At 47.1% G+C, this 26,644-nt stretch overlaps 1 protein-coding gene across 13 annotated transcripts in view; it reads left to right on the top strand.

The window, feature by feature from the left end:
* Positions 1-26,644, top strand: part of SERGEF (secretion regulating guanine nucleotide exchange factor) — a 222,326-nt gene that overhangs the window by 90,754 nt on the left and 104,928 nt on the right. For 8 of the 13 annotated variants that reach the window (XM_047692722.1, XM_047692721.1, XM_047692725.1 and 5 more), the window contains one exon: positions 21,555-21,647. The exons of the other annotated variants lie outside the window; for them this stretch is intronic. In XM_047692722.1, coding sequence (XP_047548678.1) covers positions 21,555-21,647 — 93 coding nt within the window. The remainder of the gene's footprint in view (positions 1-21,554; positions 21,648-26,644) is intronic. 13 annotated transcript variants of the gene reach the window in all.

Raw genomic sequence — 26,644 nt, 5'->3', positions numbered from 1 at the left:
TCAGAACCCCCTGGAGGACTTGTTAAAACAGAGTGCTGGGCATTTCCAATTCAGTAGGTCTGGGATGGAGCTGAGAATTGAAGTTCTAACAGGTTCCCAAGTGGTGTTGATGCTGACGGTTTGGGGCTGCAGTTTGAATACTGCTGCCTGGGGATTATGTGGCCTTTATGGTGTGGACATGGGGCAGTGCTTTGCAATCTGCTGTTTGGCCTGAGTGCTTGCACCTGCTGTCCCCTGGCCTGCGAACTGGATTCTGCCACTTTTTCTTCCACGGCTGGGACCACTTGACCTAGAGCCTCATACTTTAAGGACAGAAAGTGCATTTTATCACCATTTCTCCAGCCCCGAAAAGAATAGCTAGGCTATATTAAAAGGTACTTAGTGGATGGATGTTGGGTATGTGTTTGCAGGTGAGGGTGGGTATTGTTGCAAGGCAACAAGCCTGGGATACCGAGTGTCATTTATAGTCTCGTTTCCATAAGGAAAAGGCTCTGGGTAAGGAATGGGTTACGTGCCTCTGTGTGGCATTATTTGTTTCCAAAGTAGGCATATCTATTTGCCCCCATGTTCCTTCTGATAGTTTTTTTTTTTCTTCCGTGCAGGTCAGCAATTCATTATAGGTACTACTATTATAATGGAAACAAAGACAGGAGAAACTTGTTTTCTGGGTAAATTTTATTTAGCAATTTTAATGACTGTCTTTATAATGATCTAGTTGTCTTAAAAAAAAAAAGGGAAGAAGACAGGTTTAAATACCTAAGCAAGTGACAAATAGTAGCTGGTTCAGGGGCGCGCCTGTGATAGTATCTGGTAAATTGCAAATGCGGAAGAAGCAGGTGCAGTGCTGAATCCGGAGACTAAATAGGCTCAGGAAATACTGTATTAGCTCTTCCTTCGGACCATTGTACCCACTGTGTAATCAAGAGTGCAACCGAGCAGCAGATCAGTGGTGTGCATGATTGAAAAGTTCTCCTGCTGCCCAGTGATTATAGCCGGTCGGCTTGCATCTAGAATCTCAGCTCAGCTCTTTAGTGCTGCAAGGGCTCCTAGGTTTCGTCCTAGTCCAACCCGTTCCATTTACAAATGGTGAAATGAAGCCTTGGTGAGCGAAAGACTTGCCCTACAGCATGAGTCTAATAGGAGGCAGATTTTGGACTTGAGCCCTGTCCTCTGCGCCTAGGCCGAGCCCTCCTCCCTTTGCATTCTGCTGCCTTTCCCCTTGCTGGGCTTACAGTCTTACTCAGAGATCGTGGCCCACATGTAGACCTTTGGGTTCCCTCTAGTTTCCTAAGGACAGCATAGTTGGGGAGGAGAGTCGTGTCTGCTTCTGTCTGAATGCTTCAAAGGCCATCTTCTGGCGTGAGGGATGGGCCGGGTCCCTACCATTTTCTCCCCTAGTTGCAGCCATTTGATCTCTACCTGCAGGCTCCTTCTAGGGCCCAGAACTATACTTCAGTCACAGAGATTGAAGAAGTTCGTGTTCAGAGCCTGGGAGTCAGTAAGATGTCATCTGAGTTGCTACCCCTGTATCGACCTGCCCCAGTTCCCGTCCTGTTACCCTGAGCCTGAGTCTGCCTTGATAACCGATAAGTTCCTATAGCAAGGCTGGAGTCTTGCCTTGTTATCCATTATTTCTTCACAAGAGAGGAGTCGCTGGGGGTAATGGAGTAATATTTGTTGAGCATCAGGTGAGACCCCCTGGAGGAAGAGGCATTTAAGCTGAAACCTGTCTCAAAGCATGAAAAGGCCTATTACCTTGGACCTGAAGGAAGCCTAGTGCGGCAGGAACATAGTGCGCAGTTGTGGGCTGATGTTCTGCTACTAGAAATCCTCCTTGTGCTGCCTCGCACATTCCCTGGCATGTAATGGGTGAATGTTTGCTGACTGAATGCATAAAGAGAGGAAACGGTAAATGACCGGCAATGCTGAGAGCTCTTTTTGTTTCTTATATAATAACATAATAAGTTACCTTGGCATGATTCATGGCGCCGAACAGCTTTTTCCTCCAGCATCTCTTATCTTTCTGTTGTTTTGGGTTTCCTTGCTCTATTTTGAATGTCCTCATACGTGTCCTGCCTTTCCTTCACAGCCATGGGGTGTCTTCCTGCCTCAAAGAGCAAAAGCTGAGCTGCCCTATTATCCTCTTAGTGGCTGCCTTGAGCATGAAGTTTGAAATAGCGTCAGTGATTTGACTTTTTCCTTTGGGGATCTGGCAATTGAAAATAAATGTAGAAAGAGCCCCAAAGGAGGTTTTTCTTGGGGGCATGAGAGATGACAGGACCAGATATTGGTGCTCTTTGACAATGCAGAGTTATGTAAGGAGTTGAAAAATAGAGGCTATTCCACCAAAGTCAGCTTGCCTTACTTTAATGCTTTTATATTCACAAAAGTGGGTGGCCCGGAGTGGTTCTGTAACTCCGCTATTTGCAAATTCCTAATGCCTGACATAGAGAAGTAGCATTCTATAGATCAGGGTTTAACAAATGTTAATGTAAACAATGACCCATGTGCGGAGTACTTTCACATTGTATTTAATAGCTAAAATATAAGGAGTATCCCATTTCTAAAGAATCCATTTCTGACCTAACAGTTCTGGTAAGAGGAGCACAGAACATTGCAGAACCTGAAGGAGGGTGAGAACAGTGTACTTGTTAGTAGACATGGGTCCAGAAAAAATTCCTGGCCAATTCAAATCCCCGTTTTTTCCAGAGTTAACTCTCCCAGACCTCTGAGGCTTTCTCTTTCTTTTCTAGCTTCCGGACTGAGTAGGAGGCCAGGTTCCCAATGAGTTTGAACTCCAGTCTTGACAGACACTGACAAAACTGAGTAAATAATCTTTGGTCCTTGTTCGGTTTTCATTGATTGATTGATTGATTCACTCACTCATGAAACCTTTGTTGAATGACTTCTATGTGTAGGCTGCCATGGGTATAGAGACATGTTTTACAGGACCGCCCTCAAACTCTCATAGTGCATGGGAGAGACAGATAAGAGCATGTGATAGGGGATGAGGCGGGGAGTGTTGGAGGGGACCCCTAGTGTGACAGTATGGTCAGAGAGGGCGTCCTAGAGGAGGTGAATCTTAGAGGTCCACCAGGGGTCAGCTCTCAGTGATGACTCCCAAAGTTGAGCCACCATACCCACCCTAAGTAAGAATTGGGGCAGGCCATCATCTGTTCAGTTCAGTACTCCGAGTAATCTTGCCTGTGTTCCCACCACAATAAGCATAAGGCTCTTTGCAAAGGATAATCAGGAGGCCTGGTGCTTTTTCCTCTGAATTCTGTATAAGGTTTAGAGGTCTTGAAGATTGGTTTTTTCAGGCTGAATATAGCCATAGCCAGTGGCTTATGGAGAATTTTATAGTCACATCTCTCCTTGAGATTTCTGCCAGAGTTGTTTGGGGAGACCAGGTGGTCAGAAATCCTCGCAGATGCAAGATGTAGTTATGGTGTGAGCCTGCCGTTGTAAGGGGGAAGAGGGCTTTGGGCAGGTGCAGTGAGAAGCTTCAGAGCTGGGCTCTGAGGGTCACGTGTTATTTTTTCACAGTGTGCTTAAGATGTAAAATGGACACTGACATGGAGAGTGCCTCAAGAAAGGGGCCCCTTTCTGAACTGCTGGTGACCTGCACGGTCATCAGGTCCAAGTCTGGCCTCCTCTCCCTTCCCGTCCGTCTCCCTCCCTCCTTTCTTCCTTCCTTCCTTCCCTCCCCCACCCTCTCCATTGCTAGGAAGACAGGCAGTGGAGATAGTGCGCTTGCATACTGGGTGATGTGGCCATGCAAACAGATAAATAATTCTTCAGTGTGCAGCAGAGTCCCATCCCAGAGGAGCAAGTGGTGCCTCTCATCCGGAGGGAACTGGGCCAGGCAGGGAAGCTGCCTCCCAGGGCCACACAGCACATTAGCATAGCCTCAGGACTAGAACAGAGGGCTTAGGAGGTTTTCTCTGCTTATTTTCAAAGCCTCACCAGCCAAATGAGACTTTCTCAGCTGGATGTTCACCAGGCCAGAAAGTGGTCTTCTCCCTGGACGGGAGGGGTTTGTTTAGTCTTTGCTAAACTTAGCCAGGTTTGTTTAGTCTTTGCTAAACTCCCAGTCTGTGCTTCTCCCTTTCTCTTTCTGCCCCAGAGGACTGACTGTGCGGGTCTGTGACCCTCAGGTTGTGGCCATCTCCCCACTCTAGCCTGCTGCATTGGGCCCGGGCAGTGTTCCTGTGAGTGTGGTCTTGTCCATGGGATTCCAGCCGAGACCGAAGTTCTGGTAGGTGAGGACCAGGCAGGAGACAGGTGGGGCAGGGAGAAGTGCTGTGGTTTCAGAGGTGACCTCTTTGCTGATTTTAGAGCTCTGTTCATTGCAGGCTGGGAGGATGCCAGCACAGAAGGAGTTCTGGAGTCACTATGGCTTGGGTCCTGGTTAGACTTCCGTGCATAATTAGTATTTTTAAAGTCACTTTATCTAAAGACTTCAAATTTAGAGACTCTAAGTACTTGAGAGATCTTTTATGGATCACAGCTGAGTCTAAAAGGATCCTGCAGCATCTCCCCCCAGCCTGTACCACTGGCCAGCTGCTTCTAATCATTCCAGCAAAGTCCTGTGACTGGCTCATTCTTCCAGCTTCTTGCAGAAGAGGTCGTGCTCCGGGTTGGCCTGGTCTTTCTGAGGAGCTGCAGAACGATGCATGCCAGACTTCGGCATGCATGCAACATCCCTCAGGGATCTCGTTAAAATGCAGATTCTGATTCCGTAGGTCTGGTCAGTAGGTCTCTGTGCATCCCAGGTGATGCCAACACTGTCGTCTCAGAACCACATTTTCAGTAGCAAGAAAATTGTGGAACGTCAGGCATAGATGGGTCCTAAGAAATGGGTCACCAGATGAAAGCCTGGGACTGCGTGAAGGAGAATATTAGAGACCCAGGCAAGGAGAGGGATTCACCTGAGGTCACACAGCAAATTGGTAGAAGAGACCAGGGCTAAATCTTAGTCCCCATTTTCTCCCTTTGTGTCGGGTATGCTTTCCCTCTGCTGATCTGGAAAAAAGTAGCAATAAAGAAGTAAAGAAGTAGAAATCAGGTTTCCTATTTGCATTCTCAGGTTTAGAGCAACCTTGCAGAGCTGAACTCTGGTGAGTTGAGGTCTAGGCCTAACTGGGGCCCTTCTTTCTTGTGTTTTAGTGAGACATTTTCTGTGTCCACCTCTGGGTCTTAAACAGAGCTTCTCTCATACCACTCTTAGTGTTCAGCCGTGCTTGTTGGATGGAGCTGAGTCCCTTTCATGCTGGTGCCAGAAGGTGCCAGATGGCCCCAAATGAATCTTAGACTGAACTAACTCTCAGACTCCAGGAGCGAAAGATGGGGCTAGGATGCTGAGCCAGGCAGCAGACTGCAGAACTGGCTTAGCCCTTCTGCTCTTAGCATACGCTCATTGGCGAAGGGGACGTACTGGGAATGGGGTGGGTGAGTTTGACCCAGAGATCCTGCTGGGAACAGCACAGCAGCCGGAGGACATGGCAAGAAGCAACAGTACTTTTTTCCATTAAGGAGGTCCTGTGTGCGGTGTGGGCATGGGTGGGTATGGGAGCAGAGGATTTGCAGTCATCTAGGCAAGTGGGCAAACTTCTCATTCTACAAATATTTATTGTGTGTCCGCCACATGCTGGAGGCTGAGCTGTGCACTGGGAGATAGGGAGATGCATTTCTAGGAGCTCTGGTCTCTGGGGGCTCCTGGGTAGATTCTGCATCAAGACAGTCTCTTGGAGTAATAGTAAGAATAAGCAGAGTAAGCAGCACTCTGGTCTTGATGGAATGGGTCACTAGATGCAGATTCAGACAGAGAAGACAGGGTCATAGTTACTGGACCTCTGGCACAAAGCAGGGCCTGATTCCCAGAATAAGGCATGATGCTTAGTGATAAAAACCAAGGAACAAGGTCAGAATAGGAAGGACAGCATACTGAATTTCCTTCTGAGTTGCTAACCTCAGAGACTTTAAACCTTTCTGAACTAAGGACAGTACTGACTGGTCAGGGCTGGTCTGGGGCTGAGCCTGTAGTTAAGGTCAGCTGGCAAGGATATGGCACGAGGCACTCTGATACCAGAAGGACATAGCCACGCAGGCTTGCCATCTGTTCACCTGCCGTGGCCCTGGTTGCAAGAATCATCTTATTCTGTGGTTATGGAGAATAAGGTTCTGGAAGCTTCACAGGATCAGGGCCCCTGGAACAGCAGAGGTGGCAAGAGGCCCTGCTTCCCACCCACATGTGTACTAACATGCCCCAGGGTCTCTCGGGGCTGAGATGTTATTAAGTGTCTGCTGATGGAGGTGAGTGACTAATGAATGCTTCAGTGGGGAGAATACTAGGTGAACGGGTACCTGGCTTGAGCCCACAGCCCAGGCTGCATTTGAAAGTGATATCCAGTGACTGAGCTGAAGTGGTGCAGTGTCCTTCCTAATGGTAACAAAGGTGAACAAAGGCCTAGCCCCTGGTAGGTCCTCAGTAAATATTTGTTGACTGAGTTGGTGTTCACAAAGTGCTTGATAGTTTGTAAAACACTTCCAAATACATGCTTTCCCCCGACTCTGTGAGATAGGTAGAGCGTTATATCTGATACTGAGGAAGCCGAGGCTCAGGGTGATCCCACCGCTGGTTAGTGGCAGAGCTGACACTAGACCTCCGGTCTTCTGAGTCTCTTTCTAGTGTTCTCTCCTTGAAGACACTGTCTGAAAGCGCATACAGGTGTTGCTAGGGATCTTGCTATTGTACATTTGATTTTTAGTACATATTAAACAGATACTGTGTTTTAATGCGAAATTTTTTTTTTTAAAAGGAAATGTGTCTCTCTGTGTGCATCTTTACCAAATTGAGCCTTTGGGTGTCTTTATTTTTAATAAGGAAGAAACGCTCGGGTCTGGAACAGCTGAACCAAGCACCATTGCTGCCTACTCATTAGCTCTGTCTAATTAGATTGAAACCAAGGAAGGAAGCAGCAAAGGCAACCATTTTGTGTTGAGCAGGAATGGTCATATATGGCCTTGAACCCTCCTTCCCTTTCTCCCCTTCCCAGGAGACCGTTAGAATGCAGCTCCTTTCACAGGAACGTAGTAGATTTCTATTGCAGAGAAAGACAGAAAGACAGAGTGGGGGGACGTGGGAGGAGGGGGAGAGAGATGGGGGGGTAGGAGAGGGGGAAAGTGGGGAGAGACTAGAGGAAGGGGGGAGGGGAGGGGGCAGGCAGAGGCAGTGTGTGTGTGTGTGTGTGTGTGTGTGTGTGTGTGAGACAGACATATAGACACACTGATTTCTGGGACCCTAGAGACTTGATGAGTCATTTTATCGTTTTGTTGGCACCCAGGCATGTAGGGCAAAGAGACTATTGTTTTTTCTTTAAGAACAAACTAGAATGTAAGCCATTTCTCTGAAGTACTTGAAGGACCTTGGGTTCCTGTAAATAGCTTAAAAAAAAAAAAAGTACACCTGAAAGGTTTTGTTACTAAAACTCGGGCCCCAAGTTTGCCTGTGAGTGGGAAAATGCTGGCCCCCATCCCAGGCCTGTTGTAGGTGGTTTTGCCCAGTGGTGACTGTGACCTCTGGGCCTGCTCAGCCTAGTCACAGCTTTCGGCTGGAATTTTCCATATTCGTGCTCCTCAGTTGTTGAACAAATTGTGAGGCAGGCAATATGGAGAGAAGGGGATTTAGCTAACTCACAGAGCCACACTTTATATGAAGGAGACTTGGGGAGCACCAGGGGCCATGTGCAGTTTTTCTGAGACTCAGTTTCTATCCAACTCCTTAAGCTGGCTTGCTTTGCTTCCCCCCTCTCATCACCCCATTCCCTCCCACACCCCAGCCCACATCATCTCCCCTCTTTACCCTGTTCCCCATAGCCTTGCCCCCTTTGCCCACCTTCCACATAGCCATCAGAGTGCCTGTGCCTTTCCCTCCCTGCTCAGAACCCTGCCATGGTTCTCCGCTGTGTTGCAGGAGAAGCCCATCTCCTCCGCAGAACATGCTGGGAGCTGTTGGCTTCCTGATCTCTTTAGCCTGTGTTACCACTGCTCTTGTGGACAGACCCTGTTTGCACCCAGACTTGCAGTTCCCGAACACACCAGACTCTGTCCCGCCTGTCTGCTGTTGCAAATGCTGTGCCTTTGACTGGTGTTTAGGTCTTCAGATTTTAAGTCCAATGTTATCTACCTCCTCTGTGAAATTCTCTGTATATACCCAGGCAAAAGTAGGTGTGCTCTCTCTTTTCTGCTCTTTGAGTAATACAAATATATTCCTGCTGTATTGTCACATAATTCTGTAGCAGTTTATGAGAACGTGTAGCTGTCTGTCTTACCCCTAGTTCATCAAGCATTTGCTCACTGGCCATTCTGGACTACCCCTACCGCCTAACTATGGTTCCACACTAAATCAGGCCTTGGGTAGGTAAGAGCTTTATGTACATTGCTCATTTCATCCTCCTTAGGTGTAGAGGTTATCATTCTCTCTACTCTGTAGACTAGAAATTGAGGCTGAGAGAGCTATGTGACTTGGCAAGATCACAGAGTTAGGAATTGGTAGATCTGGGACTTGTGGTGGACACTTTGCTAGGAGCTGTAGACATAATGTTCACTATGACATAATCTCTACCCTCAAGGATTGTGGTCTGGAAGGTGGGACAGGTAAGTTAGAATGATACACAGTGCTGAGGAGGATCAGGGTGCTTTGTGGGGGGAGGGTTGCTGGGGCGGTGTGTTTACCCACTCTGGCATCCCCAGCACCCAGCATTATCTATCTTCTCCTGGGACCAGGACTCTGTGTCTCTGTCACCCTTTCTTCCACTCTCCACGCTTTCATCTGTTCTGCCACAGCACCTTCCTTGACATGGAGTCTGGAGTCTGTACTACCTGCACCCTGGGCCACCCCATCCACACAAGCTGCCCTGGTGTGTGAGGGATGTGTGGGAGAGCGTGAAGGTTTCTGGAACCAGGAGTCTCTGGAGATTGCCTGCACTCAGCTCATTTGTCATTGCCTAGGCTTCCTGGAGCGTTTCCATCCTAGGAAATTTTTTTTTGGCCTCAAGACAGAACTTCTAAGAACAAGTCCCAGGATTGGGCCCTCTGGCACCATGTCCCTCTCACCCCACCAGCACTGGCCGGCCTCTGCTGTTTGCTAGAGTCTGTGGCACTCACAGAGTGGAGGGCACTGGGACGTGGCCCCTGCTTTCCAGGAGCTCAGGATCCAGTAGCTGGAACCAGGTGGGGGCTGGCTAGCCTTGTGGGGGACCCTGGGCCTACAGCAGCGCTGAACCAGTAGACAGGAAGGAGCTGTGAGAGGAGAGGAGGGCCACATGGGCAGGGCAACAGGCCAGCCTCACAGGTGAGTCAGCTAGTGAGGAGCACGACAAAACTGTGACCCGGTGAGGTAGACTGTCTGAGGTCCAAGTGAGGAAAGGTGTGAAAGGACTGGGGTCCTTCCCTGAGTCTCTTCGCATTCGGGTAACTCCCAAACAGAAGTTAGTGACCAACCAGGCTGAGGCCCCAAAGGATACCATTTTGATCTGAAATCAAAAGAGGTGAACCCAGCACCCAGCCAGGTAAACACTCTAATGTTTCAGAGGCACAAAGCAAAGGACTAAAGGGACTGGGAAGCAAAAAATAAGAAGCCCCTCCTGTGTGCATTGTGCCCAGTTATTAAATCATGTGTGTGTTATTTAATTTTCCCAACCATGTCATGGACCGGCCTTGACACACGAGGAAGCGGGGACTGAGGACCATGCAGCTGGCCAACAGGAGATCAGTCTTTGAGGCCAGGGGAGGCCCCAGAGCTTCACCTCAGTGTGCTGCCTCTTCCCAAGGGACTGACAGATACACCCCGGCAGACATTGGCCCAAATCTTAATTGCCACACGGGAAGCCCCAAACTGGACAGTGTGAAAATGTCAACCAAGGAGCAAAAAGTTGTTAATGAGCTCTTTGCCAGCCTGGGCTGTTCTACCTTGAAAACACCCACGCTTTCCAAAGCTTCAGGCTCTTGATACGTCCTCTCCCTTCTCTGCCCAGGACTGCTGCTCCCAAGGGTTCTGCAAGAGCTCTGGGTAACCATATGAGCCTGCGACCTCTAAGAGGGCCCTCCAAGTGGCCTTGTCTGTTGGTGCCTTGATGAATGACCCCAAGACAATGTAGGCTGACCTGCCAGAGTCTTCTCTGTGAGTGTGTGTGAGCCGTCTTACTGCCACAGCTCGTTTAAGCCCGTTTAATAATTGAAGGCCAGCGCTAAACGTTTCATGGCTTGTCCTTCGTGTACAGGAGTGGTTTTCTGTGTGTAAGTGAGATGCCCTGTCTCCCAAGGACACGCTGTTTCCTGAAGTGCAGCTGATTCAGCATGTTCACACACTGCCATTGGAGAGCTTGGGTTTCATCAGATCCTCTTTTCAAGGGGTATCTATCTTGTCTCATCTTTTTGAGCAAGCATGGGAAGCTGGGTGGCTGGGGCCCACCTTCCCTCACTTTCCTGGGAATTTGGGCTCCGGAGGGTGGGCTGCAGGAAACTTGCTCAGCCACTTCCCATTATGCTGAGGACTCGGTGCATTTTGTCACTTTAACATGAGAGAGGAGCCGTTGCAGGTCTAAACGCCAGTAGTGTTCGCCTTGTGCTGGTCATTCTAGGCTGGTTCCGACTGCAGTTTCTCCCAAGTCACGTGCTCTTTCCTTGCTTTTAGGCCTCCCTGCCCTCCCCCTCTTTCCCTGCACTCTGCTGACCTCTGTTTCCCTTTCTGGCTCAGTTCTGGCCTTGCTCTCCCAAGGAAAGGGCTCTTTCTCTGCACACCCCTCAACTCTGTGTGTCTCCCCCTCTTCCCATGCGAGAGTTACCTGCATGGCTGCCTTTCGCCAGTGGACCCAGAGCTCTTTGGGGATGATGGAGTTGTGACTAAAGGAACAAATTGAGGTAGTTTGTGAATTCTGCTCCTGGAAAAATTGCAATAATAATCAAGTAAGACAACTGACATTAATTGAGGACCCATTGTGACCTAGGCACTGGGCTAGATGTGCTGTCTCATTCAACTTTCACAATGGCCTTGGATCGTGGACATTTAGAGGTTATAGAAAGAAGTCAAGATTCCTGCAGTCTTTCCTTGTTATCCTTGGTTTTGGACTGACTCATCATAAATGACCTGCTTTATAATTAAATAATGAGGACTTTTGAAACTTAAAAAAATGCTTTCTTTTAATTTTGCAGTTTCACAGTTTAGCATTGAGTACAATAATATATCAGATGACTGTCAAAATGCAGAACCAACTCTTTTGCTGGAAATAATTACACTCTGCCAACCCTGTTTTATTTTGAGCAGCTCCAGTGGCTAACGGGCTGCGCTGCGCTGTACATTGAGCCTGTGATATACAGATTATGCAGTGGGAGGGGAAGGGGGGTGTGGATCTGGGGTCTATGAAACCGAGTGCAGACCCACTGGTTGGGTGGTATGCAGGGAAATTGGACATGTCCCTTTGTTCAGTTCATTCCCCTGAAGTCTGTGATTTGACAGTTTAGACAGCTGGAAAAATTAGGAGCTGCTTTGCTGGAGAAGCTGGCCTGATTCCTCAGACTTGCACTTAGGAAATGAAGCCATTGGATCAGTTGGTGGTTCTCTGGTCCTAGTGCCTGTGTTTCAGGGTGCAGGTAGTTTAGACCAGTACTCATGGACCTGCCCTCATCCAGGCTGGGTCTCCTGTCTTGCATGTTTGGTTGCCATTGCCTCGAATCTCACGTTTCTCACTGCTTACTCATTATGTCCTCCCAGATGGGTCACTGTCCCCTCAGAGTTGGCCTGTCTAAAGCAAGACTCAGCCTGGCAGAGAGGAAGTTAGAGGTGCGCAGATCTGTGTTTGAATTCAAGCTCTCATTACTGATTGACAACTGTGTTATTTAGGGAAAGCGGTTTTGCCTTTCTGAGCCTCCATTTCCTTATCTGTAAAATGGAGATAATACATTGAGCGATTATTTGTTGAATGCCTGTCATGTGCTAGCCACTGTACAGGGTATTTGCAAAATAGAAATCCTTGTCCTTATGGAATTTACATTCTAGTGAGAGGAGACCAACGTTCAACCATAGACATAATAAGAAAATTACATGTTAGAAGGTAGTAAGTATAATAAAAAAGAAGAAAAAGGAGCAGGGCGTGGGACTTGGGGAACTCTGGAGGGGAGCTGGGATGCATGGGTTACAGTTTTTAATGGGCCTCATTGAGGTGGTCACATTGGAGCAAAGATGTGGAGTTGGCGAGGGACTTGGCTCTGCAAGTAACTGACAAAGAGTGTCCCAGCACAGAGGCTCGAAAAGAGGAGCAGGCCTAGCATGCTCGAGAACTCGCAGGGAAGCTGGCATGGCTCAAGCAGGGGGAGTGGGCGGCATGGGCGAGGATAAGAGATGCTGAGGTCAGGACTCAGTGAAGTGATTTCTGTAATCACCTTGCTCTTCCATCCAACGGCCCGATTTTCTAATGGCACTGTTCTCTCCCAGCCACCTGGGCTGCTGACTTCAGGGAGACCCTGATGGCTCTCTTCTTTTGGTCCCATTGCCAGTCACTTGCTAGGCTCTATAGTTGGTTGTCTCTCTTCTGTCCCTTTCTCCCTGTTCCTTTTGACCTTACCCCCTTGGCTTCTCACCTGTCCAGTCACAGTAGCCTCCTAACCAGTAGACCCGCCCTCTCCAGTCCCTCCATCGCCACCCCTCCCCTCCTCCTCCCTTTCCATGCCCTGCTGCACGGAGGAGACACCCTCTCCCCTTCATTGGTGTTCTCGTTATTCGTTCCTTTGTTCATCCACCAGCATCTTTTGAGCATCTACTAACGCTCAAACTCCTTTGAATTGAGTCTAATGGAGGAAGCAGCCTCGAAAATAATTACAATACCAATTCAGAAATGTTTGTTTTTACCCTAGCTTGTTTCAAAAAGGATTTGGAGTTCAGTAGCTTTATTATATAATATGATGAGTAATGTGAAGCAGCAGCTCTCTGTATGTACAAAGCCAAGTTCCAGTCTCTGAACCTACCATTTAAGTCCCTCTGCTTAGGCGCAGACCTGCCTTTCTGGTTTCCTCTCCCACATCGGAGTCAAGTGAACCTTTTGCTTCAACCAAGGAGACGTCTTGCCATTGTGCAACATGACCTTCTCTTTCACACCTCCAGGTGTTGGTTCAGACTCTTCCATTTGCTGGGAGTGGCAGTTTGGGCTGATCTGTGTTCTGGCTGTCCTTCCACTCTCTGCTTTAGATGGCACCTTCTGGGGAAGTCTGCCCTGATGCTAAATGATCTCTTCCTTCTCTCAGCTTTCATACCATTCTCTTTTGCCACTCACCACATTCCACCATGGGGGTTAGGTAGTGGTGTGTGTGTTTCTGGTTTTTTTCCTTACTGGATCATGAATTCCCTGAGGCATAAATCCTTTAGTGAGGGAATGATTGGGTGTTTCCTGAGCCATAACATGGGGGGATGGATTTGCATTGGAGGTGTGTTCTTCTCTTATGGAGATATAAATGAACGGCTCCTAAGTTTCTGGAGCCCAGAGGTAATGACCCTGCAGGGAGGTGCTACCATCCGGTGCTATAACCCAGAATGCATTTTCTCATAGAAGTCATGATGTAAATAGTTTCTGCAAGTATTTCCATCAGGAGTTCCAAATGGTGGACTCAGAAGCACCCACTTGGAGGCTTGCTCCTTCATAAGCTGGAGACTGCTTCCTTTTCCAAGTTGCTCCCTTGTACCAGCAGGCAGGTGGTGTCTGCGTAGCCATACTGTCAGCCACTGTTCCGGGCACCGTGGGGCAGAGAAAGACATGGAGACTTAGGTCACACAGAGATGACCAGCTCTACTATTACTTTGTCATGTGACCATTAGCAAATTACTGATTTGAACTTTAATTTTCTAATCTGCAAAACAAGAATAAAAATACCTCCCACTAGGTGTAGTGAGGATGAATGAGGTAACCTGGGTTAAAAGGTAGTGCCTAGAAAGTCCTTAGAATGCCATTTAACAACAATCAGAATGCCACACAATGCCACAGTCAGCTCCCTTTTTTTGTTGTGCGTCTGTGACATTCCTGTGGCCTAGGACTATGCTGCTTAGATGGTCTTGTTCATGTGAGTCACCCAGGGACTCCATTAACATATAAAATCTGATATAGTAGGCCTGGAATGGGGACCTGAAATCTGCATTAGATTTTATGTATTTGAGAGAGAGAGAGAGAGAGAGTATACAAGTTTGCGGGGGTGGGGGAGGTGGGGGAACAGAGGGAGAAGCAGGCTCCCCACTGAGCAGGGAGCCTGATGCAGGGCTCGATCCTAGGACCCTGAGATCATAACCTGAGCCAAAAGCAGGACCCCAACCAACTGAGCCACCCAGGTGCCCCATATTCTGCATTTCTGATATGCCATGTTGCTGAGCATACTTGGAGAAGGAAGATGTTTGATTTTCAAACTATAGCCTGCCTTTAAATCCTCTGGAAATCTTGTTAAAGCAGATTTCTGGGCCCCACCTCTGATGATGTACTAATTCAGTAGGTCTAGGGTAGGGCCGGAGAATTTTCATTTCTAATGATTTCCCAGGTTGTGCTGATGTTAGTGGTTCAGGGCCCACACTCTTAGAACTACTGTGCTAGGGAGATAACAGGGACGAAATTAATGAGAAACAAAGAGGTAAATGATGGTAGTTCTCCCACTGTAGGATACTTGTGCTCTCTGTTCTTTTTACTGTGGATGTCCATATAGTAACTATATGGCTCTAGAATGTCTTATGAATAATTAAGTAACAGCAACAACCAACACTTACTGAGCACTCATTATGTGCCAGGCACTGTGCCACAAGTTTTATATAGCTCCACTTAATTCTGATAATAACCCTATGCAGTGGATACCATGGTTTTTCCAGCTTGATGTTTCCCATGCTAACCAATTCATAAGAATCACCTGGCACGCTTGCTAAAACACAGATTTCTAGCTGTACTCCGATGATTCCAACTTGGTGAGGTCCAATACCCCATTGGAGATTTTTTTTTTAAGATTTTATTTATTTATTTGAGCAGACAGAGACCACAAGGCAAAGAGGCAGGCAGAGAGAGAGAGGAGGAAGCAGGCTCCCCGCTGAGCAGAGAGCCCGATGTGGGGCTCGATCCCAGGACCCTGAGATTATGACTTGAGCCAAAGGCAGAGGCTTTAACCCACTGAGCCACCCAGGCACCCCCCATAGGAGATTCTTATGATCAGGTGTAGCTGGGCCTCTTTGCTATAGTTGGTCAGCTCTCTGCTTCTTCACCTGTGCCCGGTAGCAAATTGCTAGTTTTGAAGAAATACCATGTCAATGTGAACACAATATATTTGACATTAGAAGTTGCACTAAGTCACATTTCTCTTTGAGAATTCAGAAAATGCTTTGTAATCTCCAGCTGCTTTAGGGTCCTCATTTTGACCATCCCGGGACTGTAGAGGTACAGAAAGGCCTGGTGATAGGGCATTTTATTTACTCAAAGGCCAAGGGAGCCCATGCCAACAGTATAATACTTGGCCCTCTTGAGGAAGAGCATTTTGTTCGGAATGTTATTCTAGGAAATTGGTCTTCATTACATCCAGATGGACTCTATGTTTCCACAGGGTTTTAAGAAAAATGAAAAGAAAATGTTGTATTTGCTTCTTGTCAGGCCAGAGCTTGTTTGCCCACATCCAGGCCAGCTGGCCAACCGCTTGCTTAGAGCACACCCCATCAAGACACTAGCAATCCCAGTACCTGCTGGTCTCCCTCACCTGGCCAGGGTCTTCAGCTCCTCTCTGGTTTCCCAGACACTGGCTTCTTTACATGGGCTTTCCCATTTAGCCTATGGTGGCGTATTCTATACTTTGTTGGAACTCTGGCTGAGGTTGGAAAAGGGAAACATTCAGAGTTGTAGATACAGTTGGAAGTTCACCAACCTCTTGCCTGCTCTGGGAGGCACTGTCTGCCTGCCTTGATGGAGGCGGTGTAATGGGGCAGTGAGGTACAGCGAGGGTGAGGTTGTCTGTTAAATGCACCATATTTTAGCCGTCAGGAAAGACATTTCTGAAACCAAAGAAAATTGAGGTTTTTTTTTGTTGTTGTTGTTTTAAGTTCTACTGGTGCTAATCTGAGTTCCTTCTTAAGCCAGTTAGTAGCCCTCAGAATAATTTTCTGTTGCTAATGGGAAAAGTGTTTCAGTTTGATGGAATGAGCACTATACCCGGAGTCAGAAGAGCTGGGGACTCAGGTCAGCTCTCCCTCTGATTTCTTCTGTGATCTTGGCCCAGTAATCACCTCTCTGGATGTCAGTTTTATCTTTAAAATGAGAAGATTGGGCTCAGCTATCTCAAGATCAGCTTGCTATTCTGCAATCTCATGACGATCTGTTCCTAGGAACATGTGCCATTCACCTGTTCAATCAATACCTATTGAACATTTAGTGTATTTGAGGTACTTTCCCAGGCACTTGGTCGGGGGGGGGGGTAATGTATCCACAGATGAGGCACACTGATCCATTCACTCACTCATGCTTTCATTCATTCATACAACAAACATTTATTTTTGTGCCAAGCACTATGCAAAAAGCTGTGAGTGATATGAAGGTGAATTAGACACAGGTTTTGTTGTTAGGCAAGGTCTTGAAGGGGTTCCTGACCACTCTTTCTGGCTTCAAATCAGGTAGCATTTGGCTAGGAAGGAAGCATTCCAGACAGAGCACACAGCATACACAAAGTACAGAGGCAGGAATCACAGGCTGAGCTCAGGATGAGAGGTAGTTCATTTCAGCTAGAGCCTACAGGACACGAAAGGGAATAATTAAAGCAAAGTTATGAAGGTTGACTGGGGCCAATTTGAGAAGGTGTTTGGATGCTAGGCTGGGGGATTTGGGCTTCATTTAGTTTTGCAATCAGTGAGAATTGTGCATGATTTTTAAACAGAAGCAATGTAATCAGAGCTCTCCCTGGAAGCATACAGGGAGACCAGTTTAGGGGGCCATGTAGCATGGGCTCAGCTTTGGGCCGCATCATTGTCATTGGAGAAGAGGGCTGAGGTGGAGCCGGGCTGCAAGTCTTACCCATCCTCCAGCCCTGGTTCTCCTTTGAGAGCTTTTGGTGGAGTCACTGACATTGTGGCGATTGGTGCATTTGGATCTAGCCAGGGCATCAGGCCGCACCAGCATCCCTAGCGCAGTTTTTCCCTATGCGTGACTGATGAACCGGTTGGACAGCCAGGTCTCTTTCCTGAAGTGAGAGGCCACTTCATCCATGGAAGCGTTTCTATAGGCGAAATTGAGTACCATGCCAACCTACCTTTGAGACAGAGGTTTTTCTGTTGTTTCAGTACAGCAGGGTGTGTCTTTGCTTCATCTCTGGCTAATTCCAGCATCACAGACACTATGGGGTAGGGTTGGTAGAGGTCAGCTCAACCAGAATCTGGAGCTGCTAGTTTCTTAATTTCGGGGTGTGCTGAGGACATCCTGCCTGAATTCAGCATGCTAGACAGCTTTGAACAAGGGCTGAGGGCCATGGGCCGTGGGCCAGAGGGTGTATTTCCAGTAGCCTCATAGCAGAATGCTCCACTACAAAGAGCTGAAGCTTTTGGGGGCACGGGACATCTGCATAGACAAGGGCACCATATGCGTATGGGGCTGGGGGAAAGCGGGGTTGGTGGAGGGAGGATGGTGATTGGGTCCAGTTTGCTGACACAGCCCGGTGCCAGGGGCTGCCTGCCCTTGGCCAGATGCTGTTGGTAGCTGGTGCATCCCCACCATCTTATGCCACCCGAAAGGACAGGCCTGCAGGAGTTGCTATTATGCACACTTTTCCTTTCCTCTGTCCGTTTTGCCAGGACTGACCTTATTCACAGTCAGTTTCAAAAGTCAGTCCTTCAGACATGCACAGACTCGAACAGTTTGCAGGGAGCTTTCATACTCTGTCTCATTGGAATCTCACAAAAATCTTGTGAACTAATTAGGACAGGAGTTGTTGATCCATTTTACTGATGAGAAAACTGGGGCTAGGGTGGGGTTAGGTAGCTTTTTCTAAAGTCCTACAGGTACAGAGCACAAGAGCTGGCTGGGACTTGTTCCCACAGGAGCCAAGAGGTGACTTGTCAGGGCTGCTTTATATTGATTGATTGATTGTCAGGGCTGCTTTAGATGGAATTTATGCACGTTGCAGTAGAAGTTAACAGTGTGGCTTCTTCATTAACTAGGTGGTGACTTTAGCAAGTCCTTTCTTGTGTGTCTCACTTTTTCAGCTATAAAATGAGAATAGTTATATTTACTTAATAGGATTATTTGAGGGTTAAATGACCATTTATTAAGAAAAGCGTACAATACCTAGCATAAATCAGATATTCGGTTAATTCCTTTAAAAAAAAAATGGGGTGCCTGGGTGGCTCAATGGTTAAGCGTCTGCCTTTGGCTCAGGTCATGATCTCAGGGTTCTGAGATTGAGCCCTGAATGAGCTCCCTTTTAGCTGGGAGTCTGCTTCTTCCTCTCCCTCTGCCCTTCCCTGTCCCGCTTATGTTCTCTCTTTCTCTCCCTCGGATAAATAAAATGTTTAAAAAAAAAAACAACTTAAAAAATTTATTTATTTATTTATTTGACAGAAAGAGACACAGTGAGAGAGGGAACACAAGCAGGGGAAGCAGCAGGCAGGGGAGAAGGAAGCTCCCCGCTGAGCAGGGAGCCCTATGCAGGGCTCGATCCCAGGACCCTGAGGTCATGACCTGAGCCCAAGGCAGATGGTTAATGACTGAGGCACCCAGGCATCCCCAAAAAACTTTTTTCTTGAAATAATTACGGACTTACAGGAAGTTATAAAAATAGTACAGATGATCCTGGTGGTAGAGTGGTACCTCCAATGGTAGACTCTTAAGTAGTTACAGTACCAAAACTAGGAAACTGTGGTGCCTGGGTGGCTCGGTCGGTCAGTGGAGTGGCTGACTCTTGATTTTGACTTGGGTCATGATCTCAGGATTGTGAGATTGAGCCCCATCTCAGGCCCATGCTCAGCTCAGAGTCTGCTTGAGATTCTTTCTCTCCTTCTTCCCCTAACCCTTGCTCGTTCATGCACTTTTTCTCTCTCTTGCTCTCAGTAAATAAATAAAATCCTAAAAAAAAAAACCCCTAGGAAATTAACTTGGATACAATACCTTTTGGTAACTATACCACACACTTTATTCAGAATTCCTTTATCTTTTCAGATAAAAATTATAGGACTTCAGAGTTTTTTCCTAGCTCCAAAATTCTATATACAGTGTCTTATTTGTCCTTGACTTTTCTGTGGCATCTGGCTTTCTAGAAACTTTCTCCTCCCTTGGTTTTTATAGCACTGTGCATCTCTCGTGATCTCCTCACATCTTCCTGGTTGTCTTCACTGTTTTCCTGTCTTCTATGTTGTCTGTCTCCCCAGATTCAGGTCTCAGCCCCTGCTCTTCCTTGCTGGGGTTTTTCCTTAGGCAGAATCTTGCTTCTGTCTTTACTAGAGGATTCTGAAGTCAGAATTCCACCTCAGAGTGCCAAGCCTCTCTCCAATTCCCTGTTTCTGCCTGTTTGCAGAATCCTATCCTAAACAAAACTTGTCATTATTTAAACCCCAAACCAATGCCCTCGTGCCTGTCTGCTGGGCTTCCCTGTTTCTGTTGGTGACTTAGGATTACAATTGCCCAGAACTGTGTGAGGAAACTTTTGGGTGATGGACACGCTCCCTGTCTTGATTGTAGTGAGGGTTTTGCCGGCTTTATACATATGTCAGAACTTATCAGATTGTACATGTTAAATATGTATATATCAATTATACCTCAATAAAACATTTTTTTAAAGTTTAAAAAAAAAAAAAAAGACCGTCCCAGAACCAAACAGCCTAGGTCTGAGTCCCGGCTCTGCCACTCGGACAAGTCACTCAACATCTCTGTGCCTCATTTTCCTCAGCTGTAAAAGGAGGATAATAACAGTAACTAACTATAATGGAATTGGGGGAGGATTAAGTCCATTAATTCAGGTAAAGTGCTTAGAACCTTCCCGGCTGCAGGTAAAGCTCTCCAGGTGTTCGTTGTTATGGGTTACTCATCTCAGGCTCACGGTGTCTGGCACAGAGTAGGTGTGCGATAAGTGTTTGGGAATGAAGAAAGAATGCTGCCATGATCTTGAAGCGCTATTTTTTCCCCCCAGCTTTCACGCAAGTATTTCTGCTTCTTTAAAATCCAGCACCAGTTCTGCACCTTTTCTCCCCTCCCCTGAGTCCACAAGGCCCTGCTGGCCTCCCTCTTCTCCCTCCTCCCTTAAGTTTTGTGTTAGTGTTTTTGGCATTGACTCAGCCAGATTTGTTTGTGTGTGTGTTCAGGCAGCCTTGGGTGTATGTATCTTATCTTTCCGTCTACCTCGGATGTCTTCTGAGGGCATGTGTCCTTTCTAATTTTTTTTCTCTATTTCCCCTTTGCCCATGCTGGGCATAGAGTAAATGCTCTATAGATGTGGAATGAATGAATGAGTGGTATATGATTTGCAAGGTATTAGGAAGGCTTCATGCAATGAGACAAATTCCCATCAGTTTATTATGAAAACAAACACAAACTTATAAAATGGATCCCTGAAGGGAAAATTTCCAAGTGTATGCAGGTGGCAAGTGGTCCTACTTCTGACCCTCTCATCTCACCTTCCCTTTTGGGTCTTGGGGGAGCTATAGACCTCCTTAAGAACCTTGGTCCAAGCTTCGACACCGATCTTTCTCTGAGTCCCCTGAATACAGCTGAGGAAGGCTACTGGAACTGTTCTAAAGGCTTGTCTGAACCACAGCGAGGGAGCCAAAGGGGACTTGGCAAAGGGGGTTAGGAGAAGCTGAAACAGACCGGCTCACTCAGGCCAAGACACTCCATCTCTTGTCCAAGGAGTTGGGTACAGTTCCCCTGTCTCTGGCCTGATCCTCTATTTTCTAGCTGCTGCCTCTTGCTAATATGGAAGGTTCAATCTGAAAGCTAATTTGTTAGAAGCTCCTTCTTGGACACCTTGACATTTTTGTGTCATAGACCAGAGAACCTGGTTTCTCTTTTTCCAATTTGAGGGACGCACTCAGGATGATCACTCTTTAGGCGACACTCTTGACACTCCATTTCTTACAGATGTAGTTCTGGCTTGTTTTCTGTGCAAATCTAGTAAAATAATGATACCTCAGCCATACCATCAGCAAGACATCCATACTGTGGCTGTTATTTGCACAAAATTACACATTATTCTGTGCCGTCCCTGCTGGGACCTGAACTAGCTTACAAGTTGATCATCACTCATGCCATTCCTTTGGATTAAACATTGCCTTTTCCAGCAGCATCTCCCACTGGGGATGGTGACATATCAGGTCCCTCATATCCTGGAGTATGTTCATTTATCAACGTGCATTCCTTTCCTTCCCAAGAAATCTGGAACAACTCATAAGCACTAGATGCCTTGGGACAGAAGAGGCCTAGCTTCTGGTCATCGTTCGTAATAATAGGCTCCCAGTACATTATTCTTTTCATTTACAAAGTGTAGCATGCCTCATGTGTTTTTTTTTTAAACAGTTCTGTGAAATGGGTGTTGTGTTCCAATTTTTACCAAGGAAGAACCTAAGGTTCCTAGAGAAAAGGCTTGGCTTGTCCAAGGTCATGGAGCTGGTAAGTGCTGAAGTGCCTGGCTCCAAACCCTGTTCTCTTTCCTTTGTACCTCCTGGCCTCTCCTACCAGTATCTTCTCTTTGATCTGCCTAGGCTTGTTCTGGCTTTAACCCCAGGTTTTTTTCTGTGATACCAAGCTAAACTATTTATTACTTTCTCTGCTGCTTCTATACCTTTTTAGTCTTGGGAGAGTTCCATAGATTCCAGCAGGAAGTTTATTCCTCTCAGACCCTGAGATTCTTTTGTGACTTCCCATGCGGACTATGGAACTCCATCTAGCTCCCCTAGCTAGAGCTCCCACTGTCTCTGCCTTTATTTTTCCCACCGTCAGGTTTATCTTTGGTCTGAACCTTAGACCCTGCTTTGTCCCTTGTCTTTTTTCCCTTGATCTGTCCCATAGTTCTTATGGTTCTTTCTGTGAGTCTTGCTTCTTTGATAGACTAAGGCTCCCCCTCCTATGGGGTTGGCTCAGTTTCTCACATTTATTTATTTACTCTTCCATTTGTTCATCAGCTACTTTTGGAGTGCTTGTGTCGAGCACTGTATGTAGGCATGGGGAGGGGTGTGTTTCCAAGATGTTAGGATATGGTTTAGGAGACCAAAGAATCAGTATCCCTTTACTATCCACTACGGTAATGGTTATGAAGCATAAACAAAGGATGTTTGTGGGAACATAGGAGGAGGGACACGTCATCCAGATTTGGGGGTGTCAGAGAAGTCTTCTTGGAAGAGATCATGTCTGAACTAAGTCCTAAGGGATAAGTTCAAGTTGACTTAGAGTGAGTGGTGGTGGTGTTGATCTGTAGGGAGGGCAGAGTGCCAGGCAGAATGAGCTGTACGAAGCTGTATGTTTAGGGACCTGCAAGCATTTTAGCCTGACTGGAACAGAGATTGTAGGGATGGTAAGGGATGAGGTAGGAGAGGTAATCTGGAACCATACAGTACAGGGCTCTCATTTTGTTCTGAAGGTGGTGAGGGGTCACAGAAGGATCTTAAGTAGAAGAGTGACTTGTTTAGGATAGTGTTTTAGAAAGATCCCTATAATGCCAGAATGAAGGATGGGTTGGAGAGAGACACAGATAAGAGGTGAGTCAGAAGACTGGGGCAGTGATTGAGGCCCAAGTTGAGAACTTGAGCTAAGATACGGCAGTGATAAAGGAGAAAAATAAGTGGCTACAGAATAAAAGGAAGGTGGGATTGCTAGGGCTAGTGGCTGATCAGCTGTCCGTACAGTTAAGAGGATGGGTGCTGTCTTGCCTCACCCTTATGTTTGTCTGCTTTGCCTTGGCCTACATGCAGTCCCTTTCTACTGTCAGAAGAGAAATCTGATGTTCGATTCCTGGTTGGCTGTGTTTACCCATCCCTTTTCCCATACCCCATTGTCCCTGCAAAGTCCTTCTACTTTTAGCCAACCCTCCCCTTATCATTGCCTGATCAATGTCCAGGGCATTCTTTCAGTTTGCATTTAGAAACCCAAGTGGTACCATAGGTCAACCAAGAGGTGTCACTCAAATTTCCATGTAGGGTACCTCACTCCCCATTGTCCCCTGCCTGGGTGGTGCCATCCTCTTTTCAGAGTAGTTCCTGGGGAGGACTGAGATAAAAGGTGACCTTATTTGCTGAGTTACCTCTAGAGGAGGAAGAGACAAGTATCCCTCTTGCATTTTTAGAACATAAGATCTTTAAATACAGCAGGAAAGAACATGTAACTAATTCCCATCAAGTGAAGAGGAAAGCCTGGTGTGCGTAGATTGAAATGCTTCAGGTTGGTGACATTTGGAACTATCCCCTCCGTGGTCGCGCTGACCAATTTAATCTTTTATGGAATAGAATAGAGCACTAGCATTGGAAGGGACCTTAAAGTTCATCCAGTTTTTCTGCCTTATTTTGCAGATGGGGAATTTGAAGTCGCTAGGGGTGGTATGGCTTGCCAAGGTCACGATTAGCTAGTGGTAGGACCGGGACCAAATCGAGGCCCTCTAGTTCAGCTCTTGTTTCACTAGTCCCATGAAAGTATTTTTTTACCTTTGGTCGTAAGTTTGACAGTTTGACAGTCTGGAGAATAAAGAACAGGCTGTTTTAATGACAGTATAGTTTGATAGTCTCCCTTTTCCCAGGAGTATGGAAGTAGCTTGTCCAAGGTCACAACAGGAGTGAAGGGTAGAAAGGCCACCAGACTTGGAGTCTCCTGCTCTTGCCAGCATCGTCCAAGGTCTCACCCGGGATCCAAGGCTTGGCCAGCTGGGCTCCAGTGACAGTGAGCAGCAGCGTCCTTCAAATGCATCACACCCATAGCCGATTTCTTAAGTTCTGAAAGACACAATTTCTTTCCTCTTTCTTTCTCCCCTGAGTGTTTTTTTTTTTCCTTATTTGATAAAAGTGTGTGGCTGTGGAAATTACGTCAGTTTAATTAGGCTGCTTGACACAGTACTTTTCCACTGAATTTACTAGGATCTGTGAATTTGTTGTCGCAAACTGCACTGCAGGCTGCAGTATCTGATTGGCATGCCAGGAGCATCACTAGCGAACAGCTAAATAGAGATTGGGGAGAAAACTGGGTCAGGAAACAGCCTCCCGTACCTGCAGCGGCTGTGGAAGGCGGCGCAGAGGCGGCAGGTGGCCACAGCATGGCACTGTCTCCCAGAGCCTGAGCCGCTGAGTGCCCCGCCCCACCCCCCCCAGCCCTGCTCCGCAGCACTGCCCTCCTGCCCCCGCCTTTGCAGGTGATTGTTCCTGTGGCCATTTTGCCTTCTATTTCTCTCCAGACTGCAAAGCTTTTATACCTGCAAAGCTGAGGAATGGTGCTTTTCTCAACTAAAAAGCCAAACATTGGCTCAGATGGAATCTTTAGCCATTGGTATTCCAAATCATGGAGCAAGTCTCTTGGCTCTTCAGAGCTGGGTTTGTCAGGGAGCTATAACTGGATTTGAGAATTCTACACAGTGAAGAGGAAAGGGTTGCAATGTTGCCGTTTGTTTCTCTCCAGTCCCCTCCACCCCCAACGGCTGCCCAATTATATGGCATTAATCTCTGAAGGTCTCAGTGCTGAGCACCAAGACAAATCAGGGGCTCCTAGAGGGAGGCGTGAATGATTTGTCAGAAGGGTCAGGGGGAGCTTCTTAAAGGTAATGGCATTTGAGCTAGGTTTTGAGCAATGAATTGGGTCAAGATAGGAATAAATGAGGGGAAGACGCTGGTGGCTTACCCACACTGGTCTCAGGACTGCCTTGTGGAGGCTGGAGACCTCTCCTATCATCTGGGGCTAGAACCTATCTACTCACATTGGAGCTGACTGGGCCCCAAGCTCCTTGTTTTATAGATGGGCAGATGAAGGCACAGAGAAGAAGAGACTGGAACAGAGGCCAGCCCAGTGCTATTCTAACCACACTATGCCCAGTTATGCACTTGTCCTCGTTTCAAATGGGGCTCTCAGAACATCCGCGTCCTCCTTCGGGATTTCACGTCTGTTATCTCCTTTCTGACTCCTCTCATGTGAACTCAGAGATGCCCAATGGTCTCTACCTAGCAATTACCGTTAAGGAGAGAACTGGAGTCATGTTGGCACCAGATTCCTGGGTCACTCAGATCCCTGCTAGACAGTCATATCCCTTCCTCCCTAGGCCAAGCCAGATGAGGCCAGAACTGGTTTTCCAGTAGGGCTGGTGCCTCCCCAAGAATACTTGGTAGGAATGGGTCTTGCCTCAGAGCGAGGGCTCAAATTCTCACAGACAGAAAAGCTGAGTGTAGCAGAAATCCAGGCCATTGTACTTTTATGTTATTTTGCGAGAAAATTGGGCTTCTTTTGACTGAAAATTGTTTTGAATGAAGTATACTTAAATTTACTGAAATGTGCTTTAAAGACAACTTTTGTTAGCCCATTTAAATTCTGTGCAGCATCTCTTTCCTTTTTGAGGAGAAATCAGAGGGTGGGAATAAAACAGTCTCCCTAGTAATTTTCCCTCAGTCTTTTGGATGGTCTCAATTCAGTGTGAGGAATTCTGTCTTCAGACCAAGTACTGATGTTATAATTGAAATGCAGAAATATATACCCATTTTCTGATAGACATACCAAAGTTTGCTGATCAAGTGAACCATTTGCACAGGATCTTTCAAAACCAACTTCAGAGCCAACATGCTTTGGAAGACAGTTGACAAATCAAATTCAAGTAGTCTGTGGCTTGAGCTGAGTGGAGTGAGCAGGAGAGTATGCTTGCAGACATGAGGTATTCTGGCTGTGAAATCGAGCTCTGATGGCCCTGGCAGTCAGGGGGCCAGATTAGATCCAGACCTCTTCAAAGCAGAGGTTCCCTTATTTTATTTTACTTTATTTTATTTTGGGTCAGAGCATGTGGTTTTAGATGCGTAGAAGGAATTTCTTTGGTCTTGAAGGTAGATTCATTTGTAAATTAGTAGGCCTTGCGTCTAGTTGGCATTTGCAGAAAGAAGGAAAGGGGGGAAGGGAAGGAAGGAAAGATGAAATGCTTCTTGATGCTGAGGCAGGTTTCTACCCAGAGGCTGACACATTCATAGAAATTTCCATATATTCTCATTTTGGGGTCATACTAGGACTTGTCACCAGAGTGAGCATCATCTGAACAGTGCACAGAAGTGGTTGGAATAGACAGAGAAAAGCGGGAGAGAGATTGTATTTTGAAGTTTGTCAAGTCTCCTATCTTCCTTGCAGGGTTACATAAAGGGAGGCGAGAGGCAGGGCTGCAGCCACAGTGGATGCCAGGCCGTGAGGGAGGCTCTCTGGATGGTCTTTTCCTGAACTTGTCTACCCCTGCCCATAGCCTCCTTGATTAAGAATGCTTAAGAGTGGCCCTTAGTCTTCAACCATTGGTGTTGGCTGTTGCCAAGGGCAGCTTGGAGAACCCAGGCTCCTTTCCCTGAGGACCACTCCCTTCCCGGCTCCACTGGTTCAGGCCATGGCTCCTTCTCCCATTTCCAGCACTGGAAATGCTTTTCTGTTTCTTGGAGCCCTCACTGGCCCTTCCT

The sequence above is a fragment of the Lutra lutra genome, chromosome 10 (assembly GCF_902655055.1).
Source record: "Lutra lutra chromosome 10, mLutLut1.2, whole genome shotgun sequence".
Taxonomy (NCBI): domain Eukaryota; kingdom Metazoa; phylum Chordata; class Mammalia; order Carnivora; family Mustelidae; genus Lutra; species Lutra lutra.
Note: the sequence above shows the minus strand (reverse complement) of the source record. Positions and strands in the feature narration are given on the sequence as shown.